Genomic DNA, 13,929 nt, shown 5'->3' with positions numbered 1-13,929 from the left:
GAGTGATGAGCCTCCGTCTGTCCAGCCAACCCCCTCCCCAGCCCGGAGCTTCCCTGGGCAGAGGCCAGAGACCCAGCTTCGTGCGAGGCAAGAACTGGTCACCTGGGGGTCCCAGGTGGAGCCCCCCTCCCTAGCTAACCCCTGAGCCTCAGTTTCCCCATGTATGAAAAGCGGGTGATAATCCCTGCCTCCTAGGTTCAGGGAACCGGACAGCTCGGCCGGCGCTTCGCAGGCCCACAAGTAGTGCTGCTCCTGCCTCTCCCTGGGGTGTCGGGCAGCCGGCACATCTCCTCGGTCTCCCTCCAGATCGTGCCTCTGGTGACACGACTGGACGCCTAGGAGGAGGGCATTCCGGCTGCCCTGGCCGTCCTCTCCCTGGGTGGGCAGAATTGGGACCAGGGACAGGCAGGCATCGCTGGCTGATGTGCGCCCCCACCCCAGCTATGTGCCCACACCCTTCCCACAAGTCTGCCGCCTGCGCCCCCTCTGTCCCCTGCCCTTCAGAGTTGGGGCCCTCAGCAGGGCCAGCGAGACCACGAACCCACCACCTTCCTGTGGCGCCCTGCCTGCCCACGGGACACGGAGAGCAGGGGGGATGCCATCCCCCCACCCCCGGCCCAGCCGCCAGCGCAGGAGCCACATTGTCGTGGACAAGAAGGGAGTAAACAGCCTTAAGTCAGGACGGGGGCTTCTCACTGCTGAGATTGTTTGCGTCGGATATAAACACACACACCATTTCATGTCACTTGGGCTTTTCGAAAATCTGGGAAGGGAGAACACGGGGAGGGGGACGCACAGACCTCACACCCTGGCCCAACCCGCAAGGCTCCCAGGCCTCGGGCCCCACCAAGGAGGGGACACGGGGGGAAGCTGCCGTCAGGAGCAGGGGCGAGCGTCTGGGGGGCTGTGGGGCCCGGCAAGGGCCTTGGGCAGACCCCAGCCCTCCAGCTACAAGGCAGAGGAGAGGAGAAAGAGGAGTAGGGTATGGGGAAACTGAGGCCTGCCGTCCGAGGGTTTTGCACGGGGGCCGGCAGGCTGAGCTCCCAGAGGACAGGCGGCCCACCCTCTCGAGTGGGACTGTGGTTGAAGGCTCCCACTTTGGCCCTGAACGTCCTTCCCGGCCAAGGCTTCTGCAGTCTGAGAAGCCTTTGAGGCCCCAAGGGCCCCAGGCTAAATGGTGAGGTTTTAGAATTAGGGCCAAGGAGGGGGGACCTGGCTCACCCACCTTGAAGACACCTCCTCCTAGAGGAACAGATTGTTCCAGAAAGATTGCAGTCCCTGCCCCCTCCAAGCATAGCAGTCAGCTAGTGTCAGCCATTCACTCTTTAGTGTGAATTAGAGTGATGACCAGAAATGGGACCAGGTTGGGGGAGCTCTGATAGGGCAAAAGGCCGGTGGGGCACAGGACTTTGGCAGAGGAGGAGACGTACTGTAGAAGAAGGGGGGGCCATGAAGCTGCGTGTGACGTGCAGTGGGGCTGACAGAGGCCAGGCTGTCCCCCGGCCCAAGCAGCCCTTTGCAGTGCCCTCTGCCTCCCCACAGCCATGGCCCAGAGAGGTGGTCCTCACAGTACAGGGGAATCGAGGTCAGAGGGCGAGTGTCACACTCCAGGTCACATGCAGAGCTGGCTTGGGTGGGGCAAGGGGGAGCCGGTGGGTGGTCCCTGGGGCTTTGAGGGTCTCCCTGGGATGGAGCAAGACAACCCAGAGCCCCTGAACAAATGGAGGCCAAGGTCCCTGACAGGGATGACTGTGAGTGTGGGTGGAGGGGGTCCCGGGTGAATGCAGGCAATTCAAACACCCTGGAGGGGATGATGCCCCTGGGTGGGCCTGGACTGGGGCAGGACACCTGACACTTGATCCCCTCACTCCTCAGATTCAGATGCGTGACTGCCCAGGCGCCAGTCCTTGGTCCTGGGAAAGACAGCGCTCCGTTGGCGCCTCCTTGCCCGAAAGCCCGCTGTTAGGGCCACTGCCCGGGGCCAGCAGTGCTTCTCTACGCAGGCAGCCCCATCCCGCTACCCCCTTTCCTGAGACCAGGCCCCCCAGCCTGTGGGACTCTGGGACCCTGGTAAGCCACGGGCCCTCTCCAAGCAGTGCCAGGGAGCCGGGAGCTGGGGGATGCTCCAGCACCGTGCCTGGCCCAGTAAGTGTCAAGGGCGTTTGTGTTCATGGTGGTGCCGGTTGCTTCTCAGGCACCTGGCCCGGAAGCAGCCCAGGTGGGGGTCCCAACTCCACCACCACCTTGCTGGGCATGCGTCTGACTCTCAACCCCAGTCAGGGTTGGAGAGGACTACTGGCCTCGGATCACCAGGTACTCACTCTGTGACCCTGAAGGTCCTTTCTCCTTCAGTTTCCTTGTCTGTAAAATGGGGATATAAACAGCCTTCCCGCCTTTCACCCGGTCCCCTCTCCAGGGCCCTGAACTTGGGAACAGGATGCTCTGTCTAGAACTGAGCTGCAGAGCCCTGGCCTTTGCCTGCCCCCCAACCACTCCAGCCATACAGGCCACCATCACCCTGAGCATGTGGGACCTGGGCCCAGAGTCCGTCTCACCTGCTTCAGTGGTTGTGGCCAAGTGTGAGGGTGGGACCTGGTGGCTGGAGTTGCCAGGGATGTCCAGAGTGCTTCTCCCCTGCCACAGGCTCCCCTCCCCCGTACACAGGTCTGGAAAGGGCTCATGGGAGCTTAGACACTTGACAAAAGGCACATGGGAGGCAATCCTGGAGTCTGGCTTGGAGGAAGTGATCAGAAGCCCAAGCCAGAGAAAGTCTCCCTCCCCAGCAAAGGTGTGGGAGACAGCATGGGCCAGGCCAGAGCAGTTGGAGTCCTCCCTGCCCCTGGAGGGGAGATCAAAGGGCTCTTGGTATGGGGAGATGGTGGCCTCAGGTTGGCAGGCTTGGGCTCAAGTTGCTCTGTGACCTTGTTCTCAGGGCGTGAGCCCTGCTATCGTCCTGGGACAGCAGGCAGGATCCTCTGAGGCCATTTCTGGAGCTGGGAGCTTGAAAATGTCTGAGAAGTACTCATGGAAGGAGCTGCAGGGGCGTCAGAGGGTGGGCTGGGCTTTGATTCTGACCCTGCCATTGCCTGGCTGTGGCACCTGTGCACGTCACTTAACCCCTCCAGCACCAAGACATGGATGAAAAACAGCCCTTCCTTTGTGTGCTTGTTTCGGTTCAAGTGTCAACCCAGATATAAAGCACTTGTTCACAGCAAAGTGTCGTGGGTGTCTGCCGTCTTACCCTGCAATTCTCAGGTGGGGAGATCTTGCAAGGACACGTGCCCCCTCCTCTCCATTCATGCAACATTTATGTCCCCTGACATTTTCTTTCTGCCCTTGTTCTTCTACCCACGTGTGTGCGTGGTGGGGGTAGAGTGGCTCTCCAGGTTTTTTTTAACCCTCTTGGGAATCTCTAGTACTTAATCTTTGTCCCTTTTTCTGAGGAACTTGTCCTGGGGACACAATGACCCAGGGAGGGAGCAGCTCCTGGCGACCCCTCTGAGTTTCCAATGGGCACAATATAGCCCAGGGATAGCAAACCACTGGCATTCAGGCCACCACACCCATGGCAGTCATCGTTAATCAGCCCCGGCACAGCGGCCTTAGAATCCCCACGCGGTGCACTGGGTAGCCACCGTCGATCCGTCAAGGTGAAACCAATTTGCCGCCCCTGGCACGGCTGGTGTCTGGGCTGGCAGGCTGAGCAGAGCCGCGCTTCTGGCCCCTTGCAGAGCCCCCTAAGCCTCGGGCCCGTTGGCCAGGGCCTGGGTGAGGGCACGAGGGCCGGCGCTGAGGACGTGATGGTGGCCAGAGCCCTTGGAGCTCTTGTTCATGCTGACCACGTTGCTGCTGCTGGGCGTGTACTCCGCTCCACGCCGCCGGAAGAGGCCACGGACGGTGGCCTGGAAGCCACTGGTGACGAAGCAGTAGACAATGGGGTCCATGCAGCTGTTGAGGCTGCTGAGGGTCACGGCCACGTGGTAGGCCACGAGGCTTGAATGGCGTGGCATGTCAGGCCACAGCGCCACAGCCACCTGGCGGGCGTGGAAGGGTGTGAAGCAGACAAAGAAGATGACGAGCACTGTGAGCAGCAGCTGCATGGCCCGCACGCGGCGCTGGCGGCCCTGGCGCAGCAGGCCTGGCCGCGACAGCGCGCACATGATGCGGCCGGTGAACACGCTGATGACCAGCAGCGGTAACAGGAACTCCAGGACCGTCAGCGCGAACATGCGGCAGCAGGGCCGGCCGCTGGCTGTCACGCCCAGCACGGACAGGGTCACGGCACCTGCAGCCAGCCACACGAAGGCGCACACGGCCCTGGCACAGGCAGGCTGGCGCCAGCGGCGGGAGCCCTCAGGCTTCACGATGGCCAGGTAGCGGTCCACGCAGATGCAGGTGAGGAAGAGGATAGAGCAGTGCATGTTGAGGAAGTAGCCGAGGACGTGCGGGAAGGCGCAGCGCAGGCAGCCACGCGCGCCGTAGAAGACCGCGAAGCGCGTGGGCAGGGACAGGCCCACCAGCAGGTCGGTCACCACCAGGTTGATCGTGTAGATGACTGATGGTGTCCTGGCCCCGGTGCGGCAGCAAAAGACGTAGAGCGCCAACCCATTGAGCACCAGCCCCGCCAGGAAGATGGCGCCATGTACTGCCATCAGCGCCAGCCACAGGCCTGGGAAGGCGGCATGCAGCTCCTCGTCCAGCAGTGCAAACAGGTGGAACAGGGGCGTCTCGGGCACGCTGACATTGGTCCACACCGCCACCACCGCCGTGGCATTGGGGGCTGCCACGGCCAAGGGCTCTGCTGGAGATGCGGAGGGCATGACGGCGCCAGCACAGCCCAGCCTGGAAGCAAGGAGAAAGGGTCACCGAGGCACGGGCTTTTGGAGACATACGTGGGTTCAGATTTCAGCCCCAGCACTTGTAGAGTGGAGCTTTGGCCAAATGCTAAGGTTTCTGAGACCGCCCTTGCAGCAAGAAGGAGGTAAAAACACTTGCTGTGCAAGACCGTCCTCAGGATCGAGACAGAAGACAAAGGAATGACAACAGGGCCCAAGTTTTCGATCCTGGCTCCTCCACTTTCTCGCTGGGCATCCTCAGGCAAGTCACGTAACCTCTCTGTGCCTTGCTCCCTAACCTATACCACTGGGATCACATTGCTGCTGGGAGGATTAATTGAGCCAATCTGGGTAAGGGCACAGTTGGTGGCTGACAAACCAGTTTGGCTGAGACAGAGCCCGTCCATGGTGGAAACCTCTGCGTGGCCCCCCAGCCCCTCATTCGCACAGCCCCGCCGTGTCCCCATCCCCACGTCACACGTCTGTTCTCCCCTCCTCCCAGGCCAGCATCAGGTCAATGCTCAGGACGAGGGTCCTCATGAGGGACATTTCCCAAGGGGCTGAATGGGGGCTGAGCACTAGCCCCTTGGGCCCCCCAGCCCCCTGCAGACCTGAGAGGCGAGCGCCCCTATTGTCTCCTCAACCTACAGAGATGGAGACAGACCCCTGCGGGTGGCTCTTTGGGGCCGGAGCCTGGAGCCAGGTCCCGGCAGCAGACAGGCGGGTGTGAGTCAAATAAACACTGTGCTCCTCATCCTGGCCTGGCGCTGGGGGCGGGCAGGGGGGCTGAGCTGGAGCCGCCCCCTCTGTTTATGTTTCTGCCCCTGCGTGTTTAACTCAGCAGTGATTTATCCCTTTATTTATAAACTAAGGGTTAACAGGACCCCACCTCCATCCCACAGCCGGGCTGACCCTCCAAATAAGGACATTTCTAGCTTTTTCAGGAGAAAGGAGAAGCCTCTGGAGAGAGGTGAGGGGGAGGGGTAGGCACAGGGGCCATTCTGGGTGCACAGTGCCCCTCCGCCACCTGCAGGGGCAGGAGGGACACTTCCCTGCTCCTGGCGTCCCTCCTGGTGGCTGTGGCTGTCTGCTGTAAACAGGCCGGACACTGCCCACTCCCACTGACCAGTGGTGCCGCCTTGGGCAGCTCCCTCTGCCGTCACACCCCTATGGAACAGAGACACGGAGTCCTGCCTCCCAGGGGACCTGGGGACCGAACGCCTGGCCCAGCTGGGGTAGGCACAGCAAAGGAACTCTTGCCCTTGGAAGGTCAAGTCCTCAGTCTCAGAAATCAGCACCTGCCTGAGGCTGCCCAGCCTTCCCTGTGCCTCTGGGACCCCCACCCTGGGATCTGCCATCCTGGACCAGGCCCCTGCCAGGCCCCTCTCTGCTGCCCCCACCCTGCGCGGGTCCAGGGCTGGCTCACAGGGTCGTCCAGGCTGGCTCTCTGCCCCTGGCCCCTAGCAGGCAGGCGTGAAGGACTTTCTCAGTCCTCCCCCAGCCCCAGTGGGCTCCGAGAGACAGGAGTTTGGGTCAGGAAAAGACGTTCTGCGGGGACAAGGTGGGGGTGAGGCGAGAGGAAGAGGCCGGGGGTGTGGGGGCTGCGCACCCGGTGTCCCAGGGCTGTGGGCCTCGTCCTGGGCAGAGGGAGCCCCAGGAGATCCCCAGGAAGGAGAGGGGAGCCGTCCAGCCGGCCCCTCCTCTGCTAGGACAAGGGGCTGGGAGGAAAGATCTGGGAGGACCCAGAGCTGGTCTTAGAAGTTATTTTTGGATTCCCTTCTACTTGCCTTTGGTTTTTCAATTTATCTGCACTAGGCCTGTACTACTGTCACAATCAGAGACAAATGATAAACATGACAGGACGTTTCCTCTGGGAGACAGTCCTGGGACCCTGCCCTCCCAGGAAACTCCCCAGCGCCAGCCTGGCACGCTCACCACGCTCACCGCCACGCAGGAGGTGTGGGGCCTGGGCCGGGCTGCGGGGCTCTGCAGCTGGGGCATGGGTGGGACGTGCAGGACACCCCAGAGGCCAGACAGGTGAGGAGAGAGGGAGACAGCAGGCACATGCTGACTCTCAGTTCCCTGATCCCAAACAGAGCTGAGCTCTGATCATGGTCACACACTGAGCCTCAACCCCAGCAACATGATGAACCTCGATCCCTGTCACCCTCTGAGCCCTGGCCCAGGGCATGCACTGAGCCCTGATCCTGGCCAGACCCCCTTGCCCTGGGCCCTCACCCTGGACTTTTCCCACCTACCATCCCTCCCCTTCTGTCCTATCTTTGTCGCTCTACTGTAGGGTCCCCTCCACCCTGCCCAGCCACTCGTGCCCCCAGCACACCCGTCCCACTCCCCCGCCTCACCTCTCACCGCAACTAATGTCCTGATTCCATTATTAAATGACTGTTCTCTGGGGGCCTCTACTCACGATCCTTTTTGTTCTGAAGGACGAGGAACTCAAACGGGAGGCCTCTGGACCCTGAACTTGGCCCGTGGCAGCAGGCCCTCTGGCGAGTGCTTGGAGAGGGAGAAAGTTCTGTCTTCCTGGGGACAGCCTGGCCCTCAGGAGGCCCCAGGCAAGAGCAAGCAGTCATGGGAACACGGGTTCGAGTCCGGCTCCGCGACCCCCTCACCTGAGGCCTTGGCCAGGCCACTGGGCCTTGTAGTCCTCATCTGTTACAGGGGTCAATGGCACCTTCCACAGCTGGGCGGGGGCCCCAGCCCTGTCAGTGTCCCCAGGCTGGGCCTGGGTCTGGAGGAGATGGAACTGTCCCCTTCTGTTCCTGGCAGGTGCCCTGGGCCTGCCTGAGGCAGCGCAGACTCCAGGGCTGGGCCAGCCAGCCAGAGCCCAGTGGGCAGGGGCCAGTGCCATGTCCTCGCAGTGCCTGGTGTGGGGCTGGGGCCCAGGGCTCAGAAACTGCGCCAGGGCCGGAGGCTTCTCATTCTCCACCAGCCCACACTGAGGCACCTCCTCGGGGACAGGACAGAGGGGACGCCAGAGTCGGCGAGGGGAACCACAGTGGGGTGGGGGCTGGAGCATGGCCGTCAAGAGCCCCAGCTCTGCCTGGACTGCCCTGTCCACAGCCTGGCCCGCCTTCGCACAGGCTGTGGGCTTAAAGTCTCCAGCCTCCACTTCCTCATCTGCGAAGGGGGCCAAACAGAATCACCCTGGGGGTTGCTGTGCCACACGCAGCACACGGCAGGTGCTCGGACATGGGAGGCGATGGTGGGACACGCTCCAGGCCTCGGGAACAGAGAGGACAAGGGGCCAAGTCCTGCCCCAGCTTTTGAGCACTAGACCAGGTCCAGCCCACACGGAAGGAGGCTCCTGGTGCCACTCATGGCCCCTGGGCTCTGACCTTGGGTGGGCCCTCCCCCAGCCTCAGCCCCTCCCCCAGCCTCAGCCCCTCCCCCAGCCTCAGCCTCTCCCCCAGCCTCAGCCTCTCCCCCAGCTTCAGCCTCTCCCCCAGCCTCAGCCCCTCCCCCAGCCTCAGCCCCTCCTCCAGCCTCAGCCCCTCCACCAGCCTCAGCCTCTCCCCCAGCCTCAGCCTCTCCCCCAGCCTCAGCCTCTCCCCTAGCCTCAGCCCCTCCCCCAGCCTCAGCCTCTCCCCCAGCCTCAGCCCCTCCCCCAGCCTCAGCCCCTCCCCCAGCCTCAGCCTCTCCCCCAGCCTCAGCCCCTCCCCCAGCCTCAGCCTCTCCCCCAGCCTCAGCCTCTCCTCCGGCGCAGCCTCCGTGGAGACGAAGCACTTGGTGCAGGTGGGCGGGGCGGGTGCCTTGCTCTGCTGCATCCCTTTCTTTTCTGTTTCTGCCCCGACCCTTCCTGATGGGCAGACCCAGAGCCCCGCAGGGCAGGGGCCTTAGGAGGCTTCTTGGAGACCCTCTAGGGGAGGCCACAGAGGGTCAAGGGGGAAGCCCCCACCCCATAGGGGTCAGATGGCCTCCAAGGTGGGGCTGCCGGGACCGGGGTCCTCCTGGGACTGCCTGAAGCTTCAGCAGAGGGAGCCACGTGATGGCCCCAGCTCTCCTCACCCTCAGCCCCCACGCCTTTGCCCAGGCTGCTCTCTCTCTCCGTCCTTCTCTGGCTGAATGGACTCCCTGAGTGGCCTGTCAGGGCTGGCGGAGTGTGGCCTGGTTTCCCACGTTAGCCCTTGGTGCCCACCCCACCCCGTGTCCTGGCACTCACCTGGAGTTGGCTTCTACCCCCAGCTCCACCGTCAGGACCCACTAGTCCTCCCAGCTGAGCAGGGCTGACACCTACTCCAGGAAGCCCCCCACCAACCACTCTGACACTTGGGTCTATGCTTGTGCTTCCCCTGCCCCCCACCCTACCCCATGCCCCCCTTGGGTGGCAACGGTCTTTGGTTCAAGCCGGCTCCACCTGTGAGGCCCTGGGCAAGTCATCCCCCAGCTGGGAGGCTCAGTGCCCTCACCTGTGACTCTGGTAACCATGTGTGTTGAGTGAATGCATGGGATTGGGCAGCATGGCTGTAAGTGTTGGTGGACTAAGTGAGACACCCCCCCACGGGAGGTGTGTAGTTATAGTAAGGGCACTGCACGCTCCTGCTTTCCACACCTGCACGGAGCCCTGCCTGGACCCGCCTGCCAATAGGTGGGAAGAGGAGAGGCCCAGTCCATCCAGGGCACTCAGTGCAGAACTTCTCAGAGCCTTTGTGCAGCTCATGACCCTGGGAATTTCCCTGGGGGAGAGGGATGAACATCTTTCTCCCATCTCACTTGACCCTGTCCCCTCTCCTGGGACTCGTGCTCTGCCCAGCCAGTGGCCACACCAGTACTCCATGCCCAGAGCACAGGTGGGGCCGCTGCCCCACTGCCCCACTCACAGCTGGCTGGGTCCCTGCCCTGTGCCTGGCAACGGGAGGCTTGGGATGCTGGCACTTGCCAAGGACCCCGAGTGGGGACTGGGGGCTGTGCCAGCCCCTCCTTGGCAGGCAGGTAGGGGAGGGGTGTGCCCTGCGCTTTCCTTGGGCTCCTCTCAAGTCCACCCCAGCGTCCCTGAGAGTCCTCTCGGCTGCCCAGCAACCCCACAGACGCCTCTCCCTGAAGCCTCGCTGCCTCGTCCCTGCCACACATGAGACCAGGCAGCAAAGTGGGCCTGGCCTCAGCTGGGACAACAGGTGGCAGTCGAGCCTGCCTGGGAGTCCGGCCCAGGACCCCGCGTGCTGTCCAGGGGAGCAGGTGTGGAGCATGGGCCCAGCCTTCTTCCCACCAAGGGGCTCTGAGCACATGCTGGGGGCAGCCGCCGCAGGGCACTTTGCATGGCAATCCTGGCTTTTACAGATGACGAACTGGAGGCCCAGAGAGGGAGTGATGTGCCCAAGGCCACACAGCATGGAATGGGTGTGGTCGGGAACACACCCAGGTCCAGCGGGACGAGGAGCAGGCTGGATGGGACCGGGCATGGGGCAGGGTGCAGCCTGCGCCCCAGACTGGGTGATCCTCACGGCCTTCCAAGGCCAAAATAGCCATTATTGGGGGAACTATCTGCCTGTTTATTTTTACAATTATTCTTGGTTCCGTGGCATCTGCATTAGAATGTTGCCTGCTGTTTTTGGCTGGTTGAGCCTCTGCTCCTTCTACCCAGGGGCCACTGTGCCCTTACTGAGTCCTCCAAATGGGGCCAGACTCGCCTCAGGTCACCCCACAGGCCCCAGGTGGCAATGCCTGGAAACTACGTCTCCCCGAGCCCCACCGGCAGGGCTTCCTCCACCCCAGCTCAGGGAGAAGCGTCACCCAAAGGCTGGGGCTGGGCAGGGCACCTAGGCTCCATGTTGCCTGACTCTGGCTTGAATTCCACCATCTGGGAGCCCCTTTAGCTGAGACCTTGGCACTGATGGAAGTGCCAGGCATCCCTGGGTGGGGCAGATCCACAGGCCCTGGCTGCACTTGGAGGTCCTGCAGGTCCCCAGCCAGTTCCCCACCTCCCTGTCAGCATGGCTCACTGCTCACCTCTAGCCGGGACAGCTGTAGCTGTGGCAGCCCCTGACACTGCTCCCCCAGCCCAGCCTCCCTCGGGGCTGCCGGGCCAGGCATCCGACGGTGTGCCCCTGCCTGGCCTGTGCCTCGTCCTTCTGCCCGAACGTCCTTAGCCTGGCCCTCTCGGCCTTTGCACATGCCGTTCTCTCTGCCCGGCACACTGCTCTCTCTGCCCGTGTCACCTGGCGAAGGCTCCTGCACCCACAGTCACTGCCCCACCGTATCCCACATAGCCCCCCAGAGCCCTCTGATGCCTGCCCTGCTGGGGAGAGCTGTGATCCCACAGTTCATGGGCACCTGCCGAGACGATCCTTCCCAGGGTTTCATTGACTCCTCCCAAGATGCCCCCAGGTGGGTGCTGCTGCACCCGTTTTGCCTGCAAGGAAAGTGAGGTGCAGGGGGTGTCGTTGTGAGTCCACGGTGGAGGAGCCTGTCCTGTCTGCTGCTCTCTCTGCCCCCCAGTCCTGGGCTCAGCTCGGGCTGGGGGCACAGCAGTCTCCCCCGGCCTGTGCCCTGGCGCTGACGGTTCCTGACGGCCCCGCTGTGCAGAGAGGGAAGCAGAGGCCTGGGGGTCGGCAGCTTGCCCCGGGCCACACTGCCCAGTAGCCAGGTCGGGGCAGCAGTTGGGACCATGCGTTTTAGAGGTGTCAGACTGGGACTTAAACCCCAGCACTGGGGGCACAGAGGGCTTCCAGGCAGACCAGGCCCCTCCTTGCAGAGCTCACAGCTGGGGGTGGTGGGGACAGGGCCAGGAAGTTGCTGGTCACAGGCAGGACGGGCCTCAGGAGGACCTGAGAGAGCAGTGCACAGGGCAGCGGGAAGGGCACAGCGAGTGCCAAGGCCCTGCGGTGGGAAGGAGCTTCCGTGCTCAGGCCGCGGTGGCCACGGCTTTGGCTTTGCCAGACTCACCTTGAGGGTGCTGTTCAGGCATCCTGAGGCCAAGGCCACTGCCGGAGGTGTCCCTGAGACCCAGCTGCCCGCACACCTTCACTTGCTTCCTTTGCTTTGCCCCCGTGCCCCCAGCCTAAGTTCCGTGTGTATTTCCTTTCCTGCTTGTCGTTCCCCCGCTGGACTGGGAGCGCCGTGAGGCCCCCCGCCCGCTCAGGCCGCGGCAGGGTGTGCTGAGCGACTGAACAAGTGAGTTTCAAAAGCCCACTCTGGCCTCTTTGAGCTTCAGTTTCCTTGTCTGGAAAGTGAACATGCTAATGCCCCCTTGTCACGCGAGGTTACCAAGAAGACAACATGAGACCACCCTGTAGGCTCCTGGCAGGTGCTGGGAACAGGTCTGACCACCCCCACGCCCAGCTGCCAAGCGGGTGGGCGTGCACCGTGTGGCTCAGAGAGGGGCAGCGACCTGCCCACGGTCACACAGCCAGGCAGCCCTGAGGACTGGATGGCGAGAGGAGCCCCTGGACGGGAGGAGAGCCCCCGGTGACTGGCTGTTGAGGAGAGAACCAGGGGACTGCGGCCGCCCACCCCTTCCAGCTCCAGTCCTGCCGCGGCCGCACAGCTGCTCCCTGTCTGCCCTGCCGGCACCCTGGCCACTGGCCAGTTCCCAGCTGCGGCCCCCCTCGGGACCCTGCTTCTGCTGCCTTCTCACAGGGCAGTTACACCAGTGGGAGCTGGGCCGGGGCAGTGCCAGCTTTAAAGGTTGTGCTGGGGCTGGGCAAGCCAGCCTCCCTAGGCCTCAGTTTCCCCAGCCCTAAAGGGCCTGAGCTGCGGGATGGCAGGACTGACCCTCCGCAGGGGGAGTGTCCTGCTCAGAGCTGCCCCCACGGATCCCTCAACTCCCAGCCCTGCCCCGGCCTGTGGGTGGTGGTGGCTGAGGCCCTGCAGCTTGCCAAGTGCCTCCGGGATGCCCCAACCCCTTCCCTGGCCCGGCCTCTGGGGCTACCCCACAGGTGGGGAAACTGAGGCCCAGGTCTGGGCAGCAGCAGGGGCTCAGTGAGAGTGGTGAATGGCTGAATGAATGAATGAATGAAGTCCAGAGTGGGGGTGGGCGCCCAGCAGCACAGCTCCCCCGCCCCTCGTCCAGCCTGGCTGGCTCCCTGCCCTCTCTCCCCCAGTCTGGCCTCCGTGTTCTCACGGGCACAGTGGCTCCCTGCTGGGCAGGACCTGCTCTGAGCTCTCCAGCCGCCTGAGTCTGGGGCAGTTTCTGGGTCCCTGTCACCCGACTGCCTGCCTGGTGGGGAGTGAGGACTGAGCAGCACAGGAGCCTCCTGCTGGGGGCAGAGGGAAGCCAGGTGGCCAGTCCAGTAGGGGTACTCACCGGCCTTCGCCCCAGCAGCTGGAGACAGGGTGTCCGCTTGGCCTCAGCTCTGCAAGCTGTTCTGCCCGACGACGCCTTCCTGGGGCCTGACGTCAGGCCGCTCGGGCTCCTTTTGGGCAAAGGCAGTGGTGGGGGCGGGGCGGGCTCCTTCTCCGCCCCCAGGAGGAGCCAGGCCCAGGGCCCTGAGGGAGGGAGACTGGGCAGCCAGAGACCCCACACCCCTCGGGACAGAGGGGTAAACTGAGGCTCGGAGGGGCGGGGCACAGACCCACTGTCCAGGAGGATGGGAGCAGGGAGGGTGGGCAGCTCTGGTCCCCCCGGCTGCAGGGGCCCATGGGAGTGCAGGCTGTGCCCTGTGCGGTGCAGGAGGTGGGAGCACAGCTAAGTCCGGTTTTCTTCCTGGGAGGGGACATACGCACGGGGGGTCGGCCCCTCGTGGCTGCCCCAGGAGTCTGGGTTCCCGTTGCTCTCTGGGTTCTGTTTTGTGTCTGTTCCGAGCCTGGGTGTGCCCGTGTGTGCCTGTGACCGAGAGCCTGCACACCTGGTGTCTGGGCCTCCGTTTGTGCCCGTGTGTGATGCGTGACACATGGGTCTAAGTGTGGGAGGACCTGGACGTGACACAGGCCAGCGGGTGGGGGAGCAGGCAGGTTGTGAATCTCAAGGGTGGAGGAGGTGAGGGCTGCTGGGGGGACATCCTCCTTGATGGGCAGCCCCGGTGGCTTTGTGGCCAGCCTGGGATGGTGCAGGGCTAAGGTTGGGAGGGGTCAGGGTCAGGTCGTGTGCTGCCTCCTCTGCCAGGAGTGCCCTCTCTTGTCTTCCTGTCCCATGCTC

At 63.6% G+C, this 13,929-nt stretch overlaps 1 protein-coding gene across 1 annotated transcript; it reads right to left on the bottom strand.

The window, feature by feature from the left end:
* Nucleotides 1-3,685: 3,685 nt before the first annotated feature.
* On the bottom strand, nucleotides 3,686-13,127 carry GPR20 (G protein-coupled receptor 20). The gene is made up of 2 exons (XM_045561004.1): nucleotides 13,099-13,127; nucleotides 3,686-4,842 (listed from the first exon to the last, which is right to left on the bottom strand). Exon 2 carries the CDS (start codon nucleotides 4,818-4,820, stop codon nucleotides 3,738-3,740), a length of 1,083 nt encoding a protein of 360 aa, XP_045416960.1. The 5' UTR covers nucleotides 4,821-4,842; nucleotides 13,099-13,127; the 3' UTR covers nucleotides 3,686-3,737.
* Between the last annotated feature and the right edge of the window lie 802 nt (nucleotides 13,128-13,929).

The sequence above is a fragment of the Lemur catta genome, chromosome 9 (genome assembly GCF_020740605.2).
Source record: "Lemur catta isolate mLemCat1 chromosome 9, mLemCat1.pri, whole genome shotgun sequence".
Lineage (NCBI taxonomy): Eukaryota > Metazoa > Chordata > Mammalia > Primates > Lemuridae > Lemur > Lemur catta.
Note: the sequence above shows the minus strand (reverse complement) of the source record. Positions and strands in the feature narration are given on the sequence as shown.

Coding starts and splice junctions, on each gene's coding strand:
- GPR20 (XM_045561004.1), bottom strand. CDS start 4,820: ATGCCCTCCGCATCTCCAGCAGAGCCCTTGGCCGTGGCAGCCCCCAAT.